At 52.5% G+C, this 21,972-nt stretch overlaps 1 protein-coding gene across 1 annotated transcript in view; it reads right to left on the minus strand.

Moving 5' to 3' along the window:
• Positions 1 to 1,117: 1,117 nt before the first annotated feature.
• The window catches only part of RBP1 (retinol binding protein 1), a 30,788-nt gene continuing 9,933 nt past the window's right edge, over positions 1,118 to 21,972 (minus strand). The window contains 3 exon segments of the mRNA XM_079794958.1: positions 1,118 to 1,357; positions 2,806 to 2,907; positions 21,544 to 21,722. Coding sequence (XP_079651084.1) covers positions 1,304 to 1,357; positions 2,806 to 2,907; positions 21,544 to 21,722 — 335 coding nt within the window. The 3' untranslated portion in view covers positions 1,118 to 1,303.

The following is a 21,972-nucleotide window of genomic DNA, read 5'->3' on the forward strand; positions in this document are numbered from 1 at the left end:
TCATGTTTAGCCAGGTCTGAGTGACACTGGTCTAGTGCTCGGCTGGTGGGTGGATCATTATGGCGGTTTGCTGACTGGAGAAGTGAGGTCCAGAGGGGTGTGGTGTTGCCCTGTAAGTGGTAGCACTGGGATTTGAACTCAGCTCATCTGACTCCTAACCCAGTACTGGTTCCAAGAGGCAGTGCACAGCCTGGACAGACTTGATATTGAGGGGGTCCTCCCTGTAAGTCTCCCCTTTTCCAGGGGTTTCCCCTACCCATGGTCTCCCACCTCCTCACCCACACTTCAGTTTCCCTGTGTTTCTCTATATAAAGGCACTGCAAGCCATCACTGCACTTGAGGATGAACATGAGTTGCATTCCCTCTTCTAGGGGAATTTGTGAGTTATGTCTCTTCTGTAACAGTGGGGGGATGTAGTAGAGGTTAAAGGTGGCATAGATGGTGATGGAAGGAGCCTTGACTTTGGGTGGTGAACACATAATACAATATACAGATGATGTACTATTGAACTATATACTTCTGGAACCTATATAATTTTATTAACCAATGTCACCCCAATAAATTCAATAAAATATATATATATATATATATATAATAGTGAAAAGGAAGGCTTTACATCAGCCCATAGGTGAGGTGGGGATGGTTTTGGGAGGGTTCATGACACCTTTAAAATCCAATCAAATAGGTAATTGCCTCTGGTTAAGGATCACCTCATTCTAGCTGTTTCCCAACTGCAACCCAGTTCCATTTCATCCACAAGTACTGTTAGAGCATCTCCTGTGTGCACACAGAGTTAGAGATCTCTGCTGGTGGGGTCCCCTTCACTAGACTCTCAGTGCCCACGGTGGAGAGCACCTTCTCCGGCTCCTGTGGCACCCACTGCACTGTGGCCCTGAGTGGACACGGATTGTGGGAGGCACACAGATATCAGCCCACACACCCCAGACCCCAGCCAGCGCCCTGAGGAAAGATCACACAGGTGCACCATCATGACTAAACCTTCAGGCCTGTGGCGGAACGCCCCCTTCTGGCGGGGGTGGCACCAGAGGAAGCCGACTTCCGAAGCCCCAGAGAAACAGTGAGCACAGTGGGGTTGCGAAGCTTCTCCAAAGAGACGTCTTGAGCAGAGAGCACTTTTATTGGGATGGTTGTGTTCTAACAAAAGGGAAAGGGACAAGGCCAAGAGACAGGCTGCTAACCGATACCTGGAGGTGGCTGGACGTTTCTGCCCCATGCTGTGCAGAGCGGGACCCTGGCCCGCATGCCCATGCCACTCATTCCCCGAGACCGAGGTCTGCCCGCTTCAGTGCACCTTCTTGAACACTTGCTTGCAGACCACACCCTCCACTCTCATCTCCTGAAACAAACACAGATGCTTGTCACTGGCCAGACGAAGGCCACACGAGGGGTCAGTACATCTAGGGGCAGCAACTTAGAAAATACCCAGTGGCTGCTATTCTTCCCAAGAGTTGGTTTGAACTAACCAATTCCTTGGAGAGTTGGTTGAACTGGATCAGTGTAGATGGGGCTACTGCCTGTGAACAGAGCTGGTTGGGAAACTGATGTGGCTCCGAGCTGACCAACAAGACCGACCCTGTGATGCTCCCACTGCCTCCCTAATGGGCCAAAAGACTCTTACGAACCTCAGGCCTAAACCCAGGACAGGGTCTGTGCCCAGCCTTGGAAGAAATCAGGTCCAGACACAAGACTCGACCCCTCAAAGGGCTAAACAGGTTGCCACATACTCGGGTGGCAAACGAGCACGCTGGTTCCAAGCTTTACTTGCATGCTGGAGTTAGCTGGGGAGTCTGAAAAATGCCTGGGCCCAGGTTAGACCAGTTCTATCAGCATCTCAGTGGGTGGGGTACTGAAGTTGCTATTATTAAACACTCCCAGGTAGTACTAAAATATCGCCAAGAAAGCCATGCCCTGCCTGCAGGGCAGCCCCGCTGATGGCTGCCAGGGGGAATGGCAGCACAGTGTTGCCACCCCTCCCAAGGGTTTTTTTTTTGGAGGCTAGAGGCCTGTGGCCCCCGGTTTGCACCCTCTGTCACGGAGCCACAGAACCATTGGGCTGAAAGGCCCGTGGAGATCACTCAGCTGCCCTCACTTCTGCAGCTGAGGAAGTAAGGCCCAGGGAGGAGATGCTCAAGGTCGGGCACTGCAGCCTGGCTCTCCGTATCGTCCTAAGCCGCCTCTGAAAATAATGCCCTCGCGCCTCTTCGCCCGTACCCGTCCCAAAGCTCTAGCAGACCCTTGTCTTTGCAGAACCCCTGTGTGGTAGGATGCATTTTGCAGATGAGCTGGAGGAAGAAAGGCACCCAGTGAGTCAGGACTAGAACCCAGGTCACCCGGACCAGCCTCCTTTCTTAGAAGGAAGATGGATGGGGAAGTCCAAGGGCACAGGAGTGATGAGAGGTCTCCTCTCCGAGGAAACGTCTAGCCCTCTGGATGGTAAGATCCCTTCTCTGGGTTTGTGGGTGCTTTTCCCAGGCAATGCATGGAGCAGAAGTGGCTTTGTCCAGAGGTTCCAGGCTGGAGGGCAGGGTGAGTGGGGCCCACAGCTGAGCTGAGAAAGGCGTCTCCTCCCCGACCTGGATTGTTGAGATCATGTCTTCGAGAAGCTTAGAGAACTGTCCTAGGTGCTTGCCTGCCACAGTTGGCATGGTGAAAACAGACATTACTTGGGAGTACATTTAGTTCTGCCACTTTCTAGCTGTGTGATTTGGAGGTGAGCCTCCATGCCCTCATCTTGAAAATAGGAACCACAGCAGGACCTGCCCCACCCTCTCCCCAGGAACCCACCAGGTGCAGCTCGTCACCCTCAATCCACTGGGTCCAGCCGCGTCCTTCCTTCTCACCCTTCTGCACGCACTGGAGCTTGTCCCCGTCCCAGCTCACCGTGGTCTGCCAAGCAAAAAAAACAAACAGTTTATGTCCGTCTTGAGCTAGCACCCCCCTGAGGGCTGGAGGAAGGGCAGCCCCAATGGATCATCCAGTCAATTTCACAGAAAGTTTGCTGCCTAATACTCCCTGCCCATCACGTGCTCTTATTAAAATATACAAATCTGCCCTAGCCGGTTTGGCTCAGTGGATAGAGCACTGGCCCGAGGACTGAAGGGTCTTGGGTTTGATTTCCAGTCAAGGGCAGGTACCTCAGATGCAGACTTGATCCCTGGCTCCCGGTCTGGGCGCGTGCGGGAGGCAACGGATTGATGTGTCTCTCTCACATCCATGTTTCTCTCTCTGTCTCTCCCCTCCCTTCCACTCTCTAAAAATCAATGGAAAAAATCCTCGGGTAAGGATTAACAGCAACAACAAAAAATTAAAATAAAATTAAAATATGCAAATCAGTTTAAAAATTACATAGACCTTAACAAATTTCATTTAAAAGGGTAATTAGGAGAGAAAATGTCATTGAGGCGGGGCTATGAGAGCCAAGGCTGAGAATGGGGCTGGAAGGGAGGAGGGGCTTCCGAGGGCTGAGTGCACACTGGGTGTGTGTTTGGGGGAGGGGTTTGGAAGGGGGATGGTGAATTCTGCCCATCCCCAGAATTCATTCATTCATTCATTCATTCATTCATTTGCAAGGTCTTGGGACACCAAAAAGACCACACTCCTGCCCCAAAGAGCTGTTCATCTTACGGAGAACCAGACATAAATACCAAGTGCAGGCAAGAATGGCAGCTCCTGCAGGCACTCCCTGCGCGCCTCCAGATCCTCCTGACTGTCCATGTGGAACATGGATTAGCATCTCCGTTTCACAGATCCGGCTAAGAGACTTGCCAAGTTCACCCAGATGGGCAGTGGCCGTGCCAGGTCGGAACACAGACCTGCAGGGCCCTGAAGTCCTCCTCCCCACTGAACTCACAGCTTCCCTAGTGGCTCAGGGTCACCAGTTACAGACCAAGGTGGCGGGAATCCAGATGAGCCTCAGGGAAGGGGACGCTCTGGGAGGAGGAGGCTCCAGGGCTGGGCCTTGAGCGACAGAAGAATGGAGCTGAAGCAGAGGAAGGGAGAGTGGGGAGCGGGCTGTTGAGAGACCACCTTGAGACAAAGGCCCAGAGACAAGACAGCACAGACGTGCTTAGGAAGCTGCTCGGGTGGTTCCCAGGGAGGGTGGGGAGAGAGAAGGAGGTCCCCTGTCCTGTCGGTGCTCGCTACCCATCCGCACCCAACACTTTGAACTCTCACATCTTCCCTGAGCACTTAGTACCCTGCCAGGCGCTGGGTGTGCGGAAGGGAAGACAGACCGCAGGAGGCCCAGCCTGTGTGAAAGGGAGACATCATGGTTTTACTGGAGCAGCAAAGGGCCCACCCAGAAATACGGGCTCAGAGTGTTGGAATTCAGAGGTGAGACAATCCAGGAGCTGGTGGTCAAGGCTGGGGCCTGTGCACAGGTGCAGTGGGCATCTCCCCTACCTGCAGCCACCCGCCTCCCTCTGAACAGCCCTTCCACTCGGGGCCTGCTTCTCCCCTGGAGCAGTGAGAACTGTCTGCCCCTGGTTCACTGTGTGACTCTGAGCAAGTCCCTTCTCTGGGCTCCAGTGTTCCCATCTGTCATGCGAGGGGGTCAGAGGCCCAGCTGTACAGTGGTAGGGTCTAGGGTTCTGGTGCTCCTGCCCTGGCTCAGCTGAGTCAGGACAGTCAGCAACAGCCTGATAAGGATTCAGGGGAGAAGGAGAAATCTGGGAATGGGTGTGGGGTGAGTGTGGCCCCTCCCTATAGGAGGACCACATTCCCCTAGCTGGTAACCCATCTCTTTCCTGGGCTTGCTGATCACTACTGCCCTCTGCTGTTGGGATGACGCCACAATGAGACACATGCACAAGGGTGACAGGTGGAGCCAGCTGTTCCCCCACCTTTGTTTGCACAGGAATAAATCCGACTTCTGCCCCTGAAGCATGTCCCCTGGGGGTGATGGGGCACAGGAGGACTTGGGGTGGGGGCGGCTCTTCCCCTGCAGAGCTCACTCGGGGCACATGTCCAGCCCCAAGCCCGAGAGAAGGTCCCACCTCCAAGTCAGAACATAATGAAGTTCATGTCTGACGAGGGCTGTCATGGGTCATGACCTCAAGTCACAAGACAAGATGCCCATTCACTGGCCGCCTTGGCCATCCCCGGCCTGTGAAGGGGAGAGGGGACTGAGAAATCAGGCAGCTCTGGGCTTCAAGGAGCTCCTATGAACACCTTAACAGAGCTTCTCTTCGTGTGCTAATCCAGAGTCTACTCTGCACACTGAGGGCTCCAGACTCATCAGAGGCCAAGAGAGACTCACTGGCTCTCGGCTACGATGTACATACTTCTGCCTCTACCGGAAACAGGAGTGTCAATGAGCATAGTCATACCCTCTGTACCGGAAAACACAAGAAATGCTCTAAAAAGAACATAGTCATGAAAAGAATGTGTGGGATCTTGCTTCTTCAGAGATAATTACACTAACATCTAGACTTCTGTCTAGTGTTATTTTCTACTGATACACACACATATATATTTCTGCTTTTTAAAAATTAGGGCTGGCATATGAGGCAGAGCTCAGATATGAATGGGATTTGCTTGTTGAAGTTGGACAATAACTAAAGTCTTTTGTGAAGACGGATGGGCGTGCTATTTATCACGACTAAGTGTTTCAGAAGCTCCTTCCCTTCCCAGAGATGTGGCTCCACCAGGAGGCCGTGCCGCCTGCTGAGCTGGGCGCCAAGGAGCAGGGCTTGCTGTAAAATTGAATGAGTCTTTGTTTAACCTTTTGCACTCGGATGTCGAGATTAAAATTACTCTTTGAATGTATCAATAATGTGAAATATAAAAAAATCCAAATAATTAAGTTTGTATGAGAAGAAACTCCAGTTTTTTATTCTACTGCCGCGCTTTGTAAAATCTGGGGTATTTAAAAAATTAAATCCCGAGTAGAATAAAGGAATCGAGAAAAAAGCAAGTGAGTGCAAAGGGTTAAGCAGAAGATCTGTTTGGAGACTTCCCACAGATAGCTGTGATGACTCCAAAAGCGTGACTTAGTTCTCCTGCCTCCGCCCCACAGTCAATGTGGTGGGAGGGAGTTTCCTTTTAAGCTTTGTGTCCTGTGGGAATAAACCATCCATTTCCCAGAAAATCAGATTTATCCTAAGAACAGAAAAGGGGGGTGGGGAGCCAGGGAGGAGGCTGATCACCTACAAACAATGGAGAGGGAAGAAGGAAAAAGGCAATGTTGCAAGGGGACTGGGTAACAAACAATGGTCCCTTGTTCCCTTATGACACAAAACAGAACTTCTGATAACCACCTTCCCGGGGCCCAAGAAGAGGCCATTCTGTGGCCGCCTCTGCAGGAGGCAGGCAGCCACCTTTGCTAGGCCCGGAGCAGTGAGGTCTGGGACAGGGGCTCAGCTTGTCCTGGGAACCCCAGATCTCATTCAGTCTAGTTTTCTAGTTTGGACCCTCACCCTGCAGAGTCCATTTCATCGGGGTCTCATGGGGGAAATTTCAGCCAAAAGTGTGTTCCTGATGCTTCTCAAGTGGCAGACGCTCTGGGGCAAGCATGTCAAACTCACGGCCTGCGGGCCGCATGCAGCCCACAACGAATATTTTTGCGGCCCAGCCAATATAACGTATGTAAGAAATGTTTTAATAAAAATTTCGTAACTTAATTTTTACAATATCCTGTTATACGTAATTATTAATAACGAACTACAACGTTCGCTAATGACTGATTACTATAATCGTGCTGCATTCATTTCCCTTACGCACCTTACGCGCAGGCGCACCATTTCTCTCCACTAATACTAGCAGCGATTATTTTAGCAGCCAATGGCCACATCATTAGTCTTGGACTGACTTGTTTGGTGTGCGCAACAGGAAATATTTCGCTTTCGGAGAACAAGAAAAACAGGTTTATTTGCGTTAACGCTTATTAATTTGTGCAGTTATTCAGTGTCTGGTAAGTTAATGTTCAAGAAAAAATATTAATTTTTATTAAAATGTTCTCTTATTTTATGTTAATGATGACTCATTTATTTCAGGCCTGTGTATTCAGCCTGTCTGTATCGAAATAAACCTACGTTTCTATGAAAATTGAAGCTTTTGTTTTGTTGTGGCCCACATAAACTTAAACCTTGGTTATTTGGCCCGGGCTAGCCTTTGCGTTTGACACGCTTGCTCTGGGGGCTGAGGTGGACATGGTACAAAACACGGGGATGGCAGTGCTGCCTCCAGTCCTCAACCCCGTGAGTTCTGGGACGTCACCTTGGATATGAAGCCCAGACAAATCCAAGGACAAGGGGGGAAGTATGGCTATACTCAGCTCCCTTTCAACCGCAATTCTCATCGCACAGACCACCTAAAAGCCTGCCAATGGGCTGGAGCCCAGAGCAGCTGGTTGTAAAGCAAAGCCAGTCTAACTTTTCTATTAAAAATGAATAACCTCCAACACTTCGGCCTTGTCAGCAGCTTTCCCAAAAGGACATGCACCAACAGATGAATGCAGACAGCTTTGCATCACTCTGACAGAGGACTGTCCCCTTAAAAGCCACTGTTTGGCTCCCCTGACCACTTAGAAAGCCCAGCTGGCACAGCTGCACGGGGACCGGGGACGGAAAACCTGACTCCTGCAGGCGCCCGAGGAAGGATGTCCCAGGGCAGCCTCGAGCCGCCCTGCCCCGTGCAGGTGACCTGTACTAGAAGTGACAGGCCGTTCCCACTAAGTGGATTCATCTTGGGCAGTGACCGGGCATGAACCACCACAAGCGGGATTCAAGTTGGCTGCCAAGCGTTTGTGACATTCGTTACAGCGCCCACATGTCCCAACTCCCGCTCCTGTGAGCGGGGCTGGGGGACCATCACTCACTCATCCCTCCACACTTGCCCGGCCAGCTCTAGGAGGCCCCCTGCTTATGCACCGCCCAGAGGCTGGGAGTGGATCTTGTTTTCTGTGGTTTTAGAGCCAGAGCTTAACAGGGCAGGCCTTGTCCACAGCGATTCTGCCTGCAGAGGCCGGAGCCAGGGTTGACGCAGGTCTGACTCCAAACCTGTGCTCTTTAAATTTGGGGGATGAATTGAAAAAACCAGACAGTGTACTTCTACACGTGATGTGGATTACTAAACGATGCCAACTGGCCATTCCTCCTGGAGTTTGAGTTTAAAGTGTGCTTTACCCTTTGAGGGCTCCTGGGACAATGCGGAAGCTCTCAGCCTCTGGAGCTTGTGGGAAGGGCAAGGAGGGTCACAGAGAACCTGCCAGGTGCCTAGTGCTGTGCGGGGAGGGTTCCATAGTGTTCCACTTGACCTTTAAAGCTGATAAAAACGAAGCTTAGTTAAGTCACCAGCCCAAGCCACCTCGGGGTTAGGAGTCGAGCCATCACGTAAGCCCACTTCTCTCTGGCTGAGGAGCATGCGCTGCCGTGAGGCCAGGCTGCCGCTGAGTGGCTGGGCTGGCTCCACTTCCTCTGATCCATTCCTAGGGGGCTGGCAATTATCTAAAATCAGCACATGCGAAAGGAAAGCCAATTCACTCTAAAAGCAGATTAAAACTAAATTAATAAGGCCTTAAAATGTGAACAAGTAATTAGGGACATAAATGCTGTTAAAAGCAACTACTACAAACCAACGAAGCCACAAAAAGGCCTTTGTGGGCATGGAAAAATGCAATTCCAATACCGCAAAGATGCTTATAGCAAATGATAACTAATTCTTAGGGCAAACACAATGATAAAATGTTAAGACTCTGTTGTCTTTGCTCAAAAACAACAACAACAACAAAAAAAAACAACAAATAACGAAAAAACATAACCGAAAAATGTTAAGACTCTTCTTGACATGTTGTTTTTAAAAACTCCTTAAACATGTAAGGAAGTACCCAGAATCAATTTTAAACAAAAAACTGCCAGAGATCCCGAGGCCCATGAGGCCACGGTTCTGGGTGGGGACGCGGGCAATGGGGCTGGAGATGGTCGCAGGGCTCCTGTGGAACTGCACGCAGTCCTCGGGGACCAGCACTGAGGGTGGCCCTGAGGCTGGGCTCCGCCTGCAGGGAAGCAAGACGTGTACACTGACATGAACCCCACCCGCAATCCATGCTGGGATGTGAGATGGGCACCCAGCCCAGCCCTGGATGCTGGGAAGGCTTCCTGGTGGAAGAGGATCACTGTCACCATCACCATCCTAACAACACACACTGAACACTCACTACGTGCCGGCAGGACCTTAAACAGAACATGGGTCGCAGCAAGTTGATCCCTTAAGCCACCTGGAGCAGTTATGCTTCTCCCCATTTTACAGATGTGGAGGCTGAGGCTTCCAGGTCAAGCACCCAGGAAGTGGGGAGATGAGATGTCCGTCTAGTAGCACTCTTGCCTACTGTGCTCTGCCATGCCCGGATCTGACCCTTGGATGAGCAGTAGGCTTTTGCAGCGCGGTTCTGTGCAAGGAAACAACATTCAGCAATTGTGGGTTCCACGCCTGCACACCAGCGTCAGGTGTTGGAAACAGAGGCAGGTCATACCCTACTGGAGAAGAAGACAAGCAGACAGAGGATTCCAGCAGAACGGGACGTGCTGGTTACAGGCAGGTGCTGGCATGTAGCTACACAAGGGGAAGCCTCCTCACCAGCCTCTGACGTGGGGACAGAGGTCCAGCAGGGAAGGGTTCCTGGAAGAGGTAATATCGGAGGTAATGCTGGAATTGACACCAAAAACTGCCTGAAGGCTGGGTTATACAGTAAAAACTGAAAAAGAAGCACGAGAGACACCCAGGCAGAGGGCACAGCCTGGACGGATGCAGGAAGGGCAGGGCGACATGAGGGGCACTGCCTGGCTGGACTCTCTTGGCATAACCCTCCATGGAGCCTGAGCCTGCACCTCCCACCCCTGAATTTACTGGGAGACCACGCACAGCCTCTCTTCTCCCTCAGCCTCACATCTCTGTGGCCCCACCAGCCAAGCCTGGTGCAATGGAGAATCCAGATGTTTGCTTCTCGGGCAGGCAGAGCCGGCTCTGCTCCTCAGCCAGTGCAAGGATGATCAGGCCCATCCGAAGTGGAGGGGTATAAGGGGACGCTGAACTGCCAAAAAGGCTCAGAGGGGCTCTGAAAGGCAGAGTCCAACTCTATTTTTTGACTCTCTCAAGGAGAACAGAAACAAACAGCTCCCAGGAGGTAAGAGATGCTGGCTCGGTAACCGGGGAAGAGGGAGCAGGTCAGGGGTCTGGGTCCTTTTAGTCCCAGAGGGTGCCAGCTCCCACCTTAGAATCTCTGGCAGAGAAAAGGCACATCACCACTGGCTGAATGAGTAGGGACACTCTTGTTAATTTTCAGGCCATGAACACCCAGTTTTTAAGACAAGATAGCCCAGGCAATGTGGCTGTTCATTCTGCCTTAGGCCAGCCTTATAAAGTAGATTTAGCTCCTGGTGTGACAGGGCCCCGACTTTCTCAGGCCCGGTGCACTTGGTCATCATGCAGGCCACACAGCCAGCGAGGGCATCAGCCGTGGTGTAACCCCCTTCTGCCCAACTCTGACCCTGCGCTGCCCCGTGCCCACAGGACCACTGTGCTGCCAGGGATGGCGTCACCGTGGGATCGCACCGCCTGCAGGCTGCGGGCCTGGGTCTGGCCCAGCCACGGGGCAGCCGTTCTCCTGCCGGAGCTGGGCACTCAGGAGAGACCCAATGAGAGCGTTGGGCAGGACAGAGGCAGGCCTGAGCTCCAACCCATGCCCACCTCCTTCTAGCTGGGTGACCTCGAGCCATTTACTCCACATTTGAGCCTCCATTTCTTCCTCTGCAAAATGCGTTTGCCACGGGACAGAGCCAGAGGAGGAAATGAAACAAGGGGCTGCGAGGACCAATTTCAGTGCCGGGCACATACAATACTTGGAAAGCAGTAGTTCCCCCACCCTTGCCCTGCCCAGCCTGTGTCTATGGGCCTACCTCCAGGCTCATGGGACCCTGTTAGCTTTTCTCTGGATGGCCAGGTGTCCCCTCACACGTTCCGGCCCCAGAATTTGTCTTTTAATGGACATGGTTTACAAGGTGCGAGAATTAGTAATGCATATCGCTAGAGCAGTTGCGTGAGGCTTTCCTGCATCTATTCCTCCCCAGGGAGTAGGTACTCCTTACTGTATAATTATCCCCACTTCACAGACAAGTAAAGGCACAGAGAGGTGAAGTAACTTGCTTAAGGGCAGTAGGTTATAAGTGGCAGAGATGAGATTCCAAAGATGACAGTCTGGCTCCAGAGCTAAAATCAGCCAGACTGCAAGGCCCTCTCTCAAAGGGAGCTGGGCTGTGGACAAGCGAGAGCTTGAAGGAGGGCCAGGAGCAGCTGCCCTCAGGCCTTGAGGCTGGGGTTGTTGGCCTGCAAAGTAGCCTCCACTATCGGGGACGGTAAACCAGACGTCACTCCTCTGCACCCGACGAGTCCATTCCCCGACACCACCGCTTTGCAGAGGGACACTGCATTTCAGACTTCAAGAGCTTCACAGAGGGATTAATCCAGAGCTTTGACCCCTTAGCATAACAACGATGTCATCTCTCTCTAGTGACAATCTAGAGTCAGACCAGCAGGAGCCAAGCCCTGCTCTGCCAGCTACCTGATCTCAGACAAGACACCTGTTCTGCCTGTCATTGTCTTCATGGATAATACAGGAAGAATTCTGGCATTTTCATCAGAGAATCCTGAGGATTAAAGAATGAATGCGTGGAAAGTGCTTCAAATTCCTAGCACGTGAAATACGGACACGCTTTAGCTATTATTAAATGGCAAGTAGATCTTGCAGTGATAGGATCGATGGCGACCATTTATATTGTTTGAGGGCCTGCTATTTTTACTTAACACTCATTTGACAAGCACATTGGAGCCCCTGGTGCTGGGTACTGGGGATACAAAGGTGTAGGCCCCACTGTCTGGAATCTCAAATGCATTATAGGTGTCACAGGTACCCGGGTAGCAGTACCTGCAGAGAGAAGCAGTGAGGAGAAGGCGAGAATGAGGATGGAGAGTCAGGACAAGACTGATGGAGCAGTTAAGCCTGTGTTGGTCTTGACCAATGAGAACTTATCTTCCTGGAGGAGGAGGTGGGGGCCTTATCCCAGGGAAGTGGGCAGAGAAATGCAAAAAGGGGTTGGCAAGTGAAGGCTCCTGCAAAGGGTGAGGTGGGGGAAGGGAGGTGGGGGGAGGCAAAGTATACGGTGTGAGGTAGGGAATGGGGCTAAAGAGGCAGGTGTGGCCTGGCCTTGCCTGTCAGCCCTGGGGAGCCTCTGGCGGTGTTGAGCTTGGAGTACCATGATCAGATTCCCGTTTTAGAAGGGGAAGGTTGGGCTGCAGGGTTGAGGGCAGTGGAAGGGGGACCAATGTGAAGATACTGCAGTCATTAAATAAAACAATCCACGGAACACGGCCTGGCACGCAGTAAGCACAAGAGATGTTGTTATCATTACTACAGGCAAGAGGTAGGCAGAACTGTGGGGATGGGGAACGGGGAAAGAGACACTAAGCTGTGGAACTTGTTGACCGATTGCCCATAAACGCTTTTCATTTATCTTCATGGGGATCAGTTACATGGCTACGTGGTGCTCTATGGAATTAAAACGCCTGTCACTCTAACCACCGTGGTCATCTGGCACCTAGGAACACCAGCAGGAGGCAGCCTGTTCTGTAAACCACACAAAGCAGGAGTCCCCGAGATCTGAAGGCGAGTCCCCAGTAGTGTGATGGGGGCAGGCCTCAGTCTGTCTGTGAAATGGGAGAGCAGCATTCCCTCTAGGATCGCTGGGGGCAGGGCCTGCCACAGAGTAGTAGCCCTCACGTGGGGTGGGTCGTTAAGGATTATTACCACACAGCTACAGATACCTTCCTCTGAATAGATAGTTTGTTTTTTTCTTTTGAATGATTTTTCTGGACTATAATCCCATAAGGGGATCTCTAAGGTGACTTTTCTGACTCTGTTGCACATTGTGAGATGGGATTTCTCCCCTCATTTTCTGAGGGCGGAGCTAGTCTGTTGCAAGGCTGACAAAGGTGGGTGCTGCAGCCTGGGCTCCCCTGCACCCTTACCCCCTGCCTTCAGGCCCCTCTTCTTTATACAGTTCTTCCCCAGAGTGCTCCCATGCTGTTCTAGGGTCCTCAGCCAGGAAAGAAGGGGAAGGCAGGCAGGAAGGAGACGCGTTGACACCCAGGCGTTAGAGGCAGCTAGCTAGCACTCTGGGGTATTTACATATTAAAGGAACACCTAGAGTGGTCCTTGGATAGTTAACCAAAATACATGTGCTCTGATGGAGGCATTTCAGGCAGCAGGACAGGGACCTGGGGTTCCCCTTTGGAGGACAAGGGTGTGTGTGTGTGTGTGCGTGTGCACGTGCTCTAGCACAACTCAATATATATAACAGAGACAGCAACAAAAATGCTTCCCAGGGAGGAAGTTATTGTGAACCAGGCAAGGAGGCAAGGTCCTTGCTCTCTGAGATTCCCATCAGCTCCAAGTCAAATATGAATGAATCCCAATAACATGTGAAATGTCTACAATAGGACCTGGGCTGGAGGGGTTGGTTTCCAGAGACTTCCATGGGGGAAATGGGGCCCTAAGGGCAGTGATCAGTTTACTGACTCTGGATGCCTGCAGGGGCGAGTGGAGGGGTTTCCTTTCCCCGCCCCCCCCCCCCCCAACACACACACACACTCACACACCTCTCTGCTCCCAGGCCCTGTGGAGCCAGGGCTCTGGGTTGACAGTGACGGGCTGGAAATCCTCAGAGACTGGGATGGTAAACCTTCAGTCTAGGGCATCAGAGGGCTCTGGCCCTTTGCTGCACACAGCATTGTGGCTTCACAAGGCTCAGTCCCCTGTACTATCTCTATGGTCCTCAGAATGTGCCTTGTAAGCAGCAGTCATGATGCCCATTTTGCAGATGTGAAAACAGAGGCACTGTGCCAATCTTTAAAGCCACTCTTCCCCACATCGTCACGCCTAGTCAATACCGGCTACCTCCAGGTTGTGATGGGGCTCACAGTAAGTGCCAGCCCTCAGCAGAGCTCCATGGGAGGCTTTGTAACAGAGACTGTCTAATTAGAAGCCCTCCTCGGCCACCAGCTGGTTCTTAACCTCTGTCAGCCCAGATTCTCATCTGTAAAGTGGGTGTAATGATACTGAAGAATAGCAGTTGTGAGGACCAAAAGAGGAAAATTGCTAAAATCATTTGGTGCGGGCATGGCACTTAGTAAGAACTGAGTACATGCTATTTTCCTGTGTTGCAGCCTAACAAAAAACAAAACCTAACAAACCAGTGGGATTTTTGAAAGCTACTTTGTGAATTTTATTTGGGTTGCTTTAATTCTTCCTTTGGTAATCCTCAAAAGCATGCTGCTGACACGATTTCAAAGGTCGGAGAACTTCAGCTAAGACATGAAAGAAACTCCATGTTCCCACCCGGGAAAGGCCCCAGCCGAATGCTGGGGGCCTGATCTGGGCAGAGGCAGCTCCCACAAGCTGCCAAATCCGACGGCATTCTCAGCTCTGCAGCCCAGGGAGTTACTTCTGCCATTGGCATTGTGTTTTTAAAAAATCTCTTTAATGAGTCAAGAAGAGGATCAGAAAGCTGGCAAGAGTTTATACCCAAGTGTTAACAGCAGTTTGGTGGATTTCATGTATACCACATATAAGTAGATGGATGGATGAACGGATGATGGACAGATGGAAGCAAGAAAGTCAGGGAGGGAAGGGAAGGAAACATAGATGGTTAAAAGGAACAGAATTCAGAAAATCTATAAGTGCTGATATAGAAAGATGCCTAAGAAATATCATTGAGTGAAAAACCAATATACAGCACTGGCCAGTAGCTCAGTTGGCTAGAGCAGTGGTCGCCAACTGGTGGTCTGTGGACCACTGGTGGTCCATGAGGTCCAAAAGGTTGGCGACCACTGGGCTAGAGCATTGTCTTGATAAAACCAAGGTTGTCGGTTCAATCCCCGGTCAGGGCACATACTAGAATCAAGCAATGAACGTATAAATAAGTGGAACAACAAATCGATGTCCGTCTGTCTGTCTGTCTCTCTCTCATCAATTAAAAAAACACCACCAATATTTGAAGTGGGCCTTCCTTCCTTCCTTTTTGGCTTTAGAGATATTGACTAATTAACTGATTAGTAGATGGAGGAAGATTTCCAGACAGACCCACCAGAAACAGTAACAGGAGAAACCTCTGGGGAGTGGGAATCAGGCCAAGAGAGGGAAGGGGTCCTTTCCATTTCAGTCGACTGACTCTCTCCTCTGTTATTTGGATTTTTCCCTTTACAATCAAAACAAAGGACCACTCAGAGGGGCGGAGGCTGGAAGCGGAAGGCAGGCTCTGTGGAAGGGGTCATCCTGAGTTCAGAGCTGAATATGAAGGCGAGGCCTCGGCCAGAGGAAGAGGCGCCAGGCTCCTGCGTGAACAAAGCCACCCCCTCCAGGGAAAACCTGACCCGGTGTCCATGGTGGGATGACAAATGGCCCTTCTGCCACCACCACGCAGAGCAGGCTGGCTGTGATTCCTGGGAATCAGCTGCTCGTGCTAGGGGGAGCTGGGAACAAAGAACCCCGCCATTCCTCATTCCCAGGGATTCCCTGGCCCCAGAGTGGGGGACACGATTTGAAGTTGAGGGGCACCTTCCTTTTTCAAGGTCCCCCACCCTGCCACAGCCTACAACTGCTCAATTCAATAAATGATAATGGTTTCAAACTGGGCTGGAGATTTCATCCGGATGGATAAAGGCGTGCAGGAGGCAGGGGAGAAAACCTGGGTCTCGTCTATACATTTCCACCAAAATGACAGCCTCCGCTGCTTGTGGGGCACGTCAGAGCTGAACAGAACAGACTGAAAACGTTGTGAGTGACTCTGGCTACATGGATCTGAATCCCTCCATGCCTCAGCCTGGGGAGAGGCCGTGAGCCATTTCAGGTGGTTCTGGGCATGGATGGCAGTGTCCACAGGGGTCAGATGATGGACGAAACCGGCCAGCGGCACATAGCTCTCTACACCTGGTTTAGAGAGGCGCAGGCACAGAGATGTTTCTTCACTCCAAAGCAATGGATCAAAAGCTTTAGTTGCATCAGAACCACCTGGTGGGCACAGTGAAACCCAGATTGCTGGCCCGATGCCTACAGTTTCTGATTCAGCAGGCCAGGGGCGTGGCCGGAGAACCTGTTTCTTGTGATGCTGCTGCTGCTGCTGGCTTGCCCTTAGGGAGCCATCGCTTAGCGAGCTGCTCAGGAACCCAAGGCACAACGATGAGGATGGGCCAGCTGATCCTTGACTTCAGGGAACAGGGTGGGGTGAGCGGACTTCGCAAACTGGAGACTGTTCCATCTAGGGGGGCAGCTGTGACAGTGTCTCAGGGAGCCACATGCACAGACATAATCAGGCACCCAGTGTTTTTAGCATCTTGATTTTTTTTTTTTTTTTTTGGTAAGAACAGCTAGAAATATGGATTTTTTTCTATGAAATATTACAATCTGTGGCAATAATTGGCAACTGGCTTTGAAATTGTCAAACATTGCACAGGCCAAACAAAACACATCTGCAGGCCAGATTTCACCCTCTGGCTAGGAAACTTATCTTGTTCCCAGGGAAGAGAGGCAGGGTCAGAGATCTCTGAGCCAGGGAACCTCCTGGAGGAATGTCAGCCTGACCTCTCCCAGCAGCCTGACCACGCCTCTCCCAGCAGGCTGACCACGCCTCTCCCAGCAGGCTGACCACGCCTCTTCCAGCAGGCTGACCATGCCTCTCCCAGCAGGCTGACCACTCCTCTCCCAGCTGGCTGACCACTCTCTCCCAGCAGCCTGACCACGCCTCTCCCAGCAGGCTGACCACGCCTCTCCCAGCAGGCTGACCACGCCTCTCCCAGCTGGCTGACCACTCTCTCCCAGCAAGGGCTCCCTGAGGCTGTGGGCTCCTTAAGTCCTCATCACTCCTCTCCTTTGGCCACATTTTACACACCAACCACACTGAAGTCTTCCAGACTGCACCTCTCTCACCTCCTGAAACCTCCTCCCAACAGGCCTTTTCTGACCTCTGGGCCTTTGAGCTTATGGTTCCCTCTGCCTGGAATGCTTTATCCTTTCTCCAAGTCTGCCCTAATTCTTACTTGTCCTTCAAGGCCTCACTCAGTTGTGACCTCCTCCAGGGAGCCTTCCATGACCACTGCCCCCCAAACCCCAGTTCTATGCTCCTCAGCCCACTGTGCTTCCATCACAACACTGGGCCCAACCGTCTGAAGATGCATCTGTCTCCTCCACTGGCCTGGGGGCTCCGGGAGCCCGTGCCTCCTCCGTGACCCCACACTGAGTCCAGGGCCTGGTGTGGGATGGGTCCGAAATAGCACTTACCAAGTGCTGCTCTCTTGGCCTTGGCCTTCCTCTCATCCTCTTCCTGTTTGCCTGGCGACTTCCTGTCTATCCTTCAAGCCACAGCTTAGACTCCACTTCCTGTGGGAACTGCTCCTGACCTCCCAGAGCCAGGAGGAGGTCCCTCTCTGCCTCTCCTCCCTCCATGGCACACATCACAGTATGACTGGCTGCTGTGGCCTGTCTCCCCCACTACCCTGAACTCCGTGAGGACAGGACTCTCATGTGATTCATCTCAGTAACCAAGGGCTGCAAAGATAGAGCCAGCACCTCGAAATACGTGTAGGACCGAGAGAGGGATGAACACCACCTGAATGAATGATCCCAGGTGAGAAATGACACCTTTGTAATGTGCTGGGAAGAACACCTTAGAATGAAGCCACCGGATGCTGAGAACAAACTGCTTCCTCCCAGCTGCTGGACTGGGTGCAGAGCGTGTGGAGCAGAAGGGGCCACCACCTGGCTCAGGCCCCTGAGGGCCCAGAGACCGCAGCCAGCATGGCATCTTGGCATGCAGCTCCGCTCCATTCCCAAGCCTCAGGCTGGCAGTTCCTGTAATTCTGTTCTAACCCTCCCACAGCACGCTCTTCACTACGGCCCGCCATCCAGCTGGGCAGTCAGGAGAGAAAGGCGAAGCGGGGGCCAAGGGCAGGCCTGGGCAGAGGGGCCGTCCCGCCCCAAAGGGCAACAGCAAAGTAAGTGAGTGGCCATCTAGTGAGTCCTGGGACAGCAGAAGGGACCAGGAGTCTTGCCCGATGTCATCCGGTTTGCCCAGCCGCTGGGCTCCCTGATCTGCTCACCTACCACTGTCCTACTGCTGGGTTAAGAAATGAAGGTGGCCATGTGTCCCTTCCTTTGTGTCCAAAACCCTCCCTTCCTACTTTTCTTTTCTTTTTTTTAAATATATTTTTTATGGATTTTTTACAGAAAGGAAGGGAGAGGGATAGAGAGTTAGAAACATCGATGAGAGAGCAACATCGATCAGCTGCCTCCTGCACACCCCCTACTAGGAATATGCCCGCAACCAAGGTACATGCATGCCCTTGACCAGAATCGAACCTGGGACCTTTCAGTCCACAGGCCGACGCTCTATCCACTGAGCCAAACCAGCTAGGGCCTCCTTTTCCTTTATCATCAAGTACAGCAGTGATCTTCTCCAGAACTCCTCTGGATCCCTCCTCTGTGCGCTTCCCTTTGTCACCACTGATCTCACCGTGTTTGAACTGTGTGTCTCCACCACAAAGACTGTGAGACCCCGCACAGCAGGGATTGTGCGTGCTGGGCTGTGTCCCTGCCCCTGGAGCAGTGACTACTAACACGTCAGAACGCAGTGGGTATAGTGAAATGGTTAAGGGCAGGCACTCTGGTACTGACGGACCAAATTCAAATCCTCCCTCTGCCATTTACTTTGCTTCCCAGAGACCACACAATAAGTCCTGCCTCCATCTTCTTATCTGTAAAATGTTGTGAAGATGGAATTAAAATAAAATGTGAACAGTACCAGGTACACAGTAAGCACGAGTATTAGCTAGTATTCCTGGGTGATCAATGAATGTTTTCCGCATTAATAGAGGAAATAAAAGAGCGAAGCTAATTAGCCAGGTTCAAGCCAACACATTCCAGAGGTTGTGGGTGACCCAAAATAAACAGAGATTTTTTTTGTGTTCTGTGAGTTCCCCAAGAGTGAGCTGGGGACGACTGTTCTTACAGTGCAATTCCATGCAGCGGGCCAGGGGGCGGATCGTGGGCAGAGGTCTGAAAGGCAGGGCAGGGCCCCCACCTCACCATGGCAGACCTTTCCCACAGAGCCTCTGGGCAGATTAAGAGGCCTTGGGTCTTTACAGACACAATAGTGTTTTCTCCCACTACTGGCCTCTTCAAGGACACTCCAGGGCGGCCACCCCCTCTTCTGCTATCATTCCAGACAGCAGGCTCACACTCACTCCTGACTGCCTTCAGATGAATCAACAACAGAGGATGAATCCTCCAGGCCTGGGGCTCCTCAATCCCAGACACCAGCACTTCTCAACCACTGTCCTAACGAGTCTCAGCCATCTGGTTTCTGCACAGGCTCCCAGCAGAGAGGAACCTGGCCGAGAGCCGGAGTGTGGGCTTCAAAGTCCAAAGACCTAGGTTTCAGATCCCATCTCTCGCCAGTCCCTTCTCCTGGGGAGCCTGCTATTGCATAATATGGGGGACTTACCCCTCCCTCACAGGGTTGTACACAGTGCAGGGCAAACAGCAGACCCCCTTAATAACGGAAGGGGGAGGGGAGGACAAGAGGAAGGGCCTCATCAATAAGCAGAAACCAGCTCTGGACCCAAGACTGAAAGGGAGACCCGAGTACCCTGACCTCCCAGTGACCAGAGAATGTTGATGGAGGTCCGGGGCTGACCTTCCGGAGTTTGCTGTGGCAGCACTAATTGGGGTCTCCCGGTCACCAGCTTCCCACCCGTGGGGGCGGGTCTCCACCTCCTCCCCCCATTGCTACAGCCTCTGGCTGGAGCTGCAGAGAGCTGACCTTTCCAGTAGGCGTTGGCTGCAAGGTTCAAAGGAAGCTCCTCAGCGCAGAGTGGAAGACAGTGGGGACAGGGATGGATCCCAGAGTGGAAGACAGTGGGGACGGGGATGGATCCCAGAGTGGAAGACAGTGGGGACGGGGACGGATCCCAGAGTGGAAGACAGTGGGGACGGGGACGGATCCCAGAGTGGAAGACAGTGGGGACGGGGATGGATCACGGAGTGGAAGACAGTGGGGACGGGGATGGATCACGGAGTGGAAGACAGTGGGGACAGGGATGGATCCCAGAGTGGAAGACAGTGGGGACGGGGATGGATCCCAGAGTGGAAGACAGTGGGGACGGGGATGGATCCCAGAGTGGAAGACAGTGGGGACGGGGATGGATCCCAGAGTGGAAGACAGTGTGGACAGGGATGGATCCCAGAGTGGAAGACAGTGGGGACGGGGATGGATCCCAGAGTGGAAGACAGTGGGGACGGGGATGGATCACGGAGTGGAAGACAGTGGGGACGGGGATGGATCCCAGAGTGGAAGACAGTGGGGACGGGGATGGATCCCAGAGTGGAAGACAGTGGGGACAGGGATGGATCCCAGAGTGGAAGACAGTGGGGACGGGGATGGATCCCAGAGTGGAAGACAGTGGGGACGGGGATGGATCCCAGAGTGGAAGACAGTGGGGACGGGGATGGATCCCAGAGTGGAAGACAGTGGGGACGGGGATGGATCACGGAGTGGAAGACAGTGTGGACAGGGATGGATCCCAGAGTGGAAGACAGTGGGGACGGGGATGGATCCCAGAGTGGAAGACAGTGGGGACGGGGATGGATCACGGAGTGGAAGACAGTGGGGACAGGGATGGATCCCAGAGTGGAAGACAGTGTGGACGGGGACGGATCCCGGAGTGGAAGACAGTGGGGACGGGGATGGATCCCAGAGTGGAAGAAAGTGGGGACGGGGATGGATCCCAGAGTGGAAGACAGTGGGGACGGAGATGGATCCCAGAGTGGAAGACAGTGGAGACGGGGATGGATCCCAGAGTGGAAGACAGTGGGGACGGGGATGGATGGTCAGGAGCCAGATCCAAGTTTGGGGACAGAAAGGGGCAGGTCAGCAGGCTTCTGGCAGGGATCCCGGTAGCCCCTACTTCCCAGAGTGGCTTCATGCTAGGTCATATGGGAAGTTTACACTTCAAGAGGGTTTCCTGTGTTTCTTCTTTATTTCTTCCCTTCCTGCTCTCTCTCCTTCCTCCACCACCCAGAGTGCAGCCAGAGAACAGTCAACAGACATGCCTGGAATTCCAGCCCACCCCTCCCTAGCGGTGCTGCTCCAGGCATGTTACTTCATCTCTTTGAGACTGTTTTCTCCTCTGTTAAATGGGTGTGCTCAGAACTCCCTCAAAGGTTGTTGGGAGGATTAGGCGGAGTCAAGTGTGTAAAGCACATGTCGGGCCACAGAAGAGACTAAACAAGCCGGAATTTTTATAACTATAACCATCCGCTTTGCGCGGAGGAGGATGCTGGATGAGTGGGTGCTGCCTACTTGGGGCACCAGGCCAAGATCCCTAAGAATACAAGGGCCCTCGCTCCCCTCTCAAATGAATTAGCCCAGCCATTGGTCAGGCCCCCCCTGGGCAGGAGATGCCGGTGTAGTAAATCCTCACCATGCACTTGCGGTCATCTATGCCCGTCAGATCCTCCTCAAACTCCTTCCCAATCTGGAAGTCCATGATGTAGTTTCTGAAAGTGCTCAGCGTGCGGATGATCATATGGTCGCCGTCCTGCACGATCTCTTTGTCCGGCTTCAGCAAGTTGGCGATTTTGCGCAAGGCCACATTGACATCTGCAGGGTGCCGGGCAGAAGGGGGCAAAGAGTGGGCCGGAAAACTCAGAGAACTGCTCCTAAGGCAGAGGGGCCCCGAGGAGCCCGCCCCCGGGGAGAACAGCTGGGGTTCCCTCTCGCTTGCACTGTCTGTGCGCAGCCCGTCTGCGCCTTTTTCTTTAATTTCTTCTTTGCAACAAAGTTTTCCGCCCTTATGCTAACCCTTAAAAAAACAAAAACTAGGAAACCAAGCCCAGCGTTCCCAGTGAAA

Source organism: Cnephaeus nilssonii, assembly GCF_951640355.1.
Source record: "Cnephaeus nilssonii genome assembly, chromosome: 17".
Taxonomy (NCBI): domain Eukaryota; kingdom Metazoa; phylum Chordata; class Mammalia; order Chiroptera; family Vespertilionidae; genus Cnephaeus; species Cnephaeus nilssonii.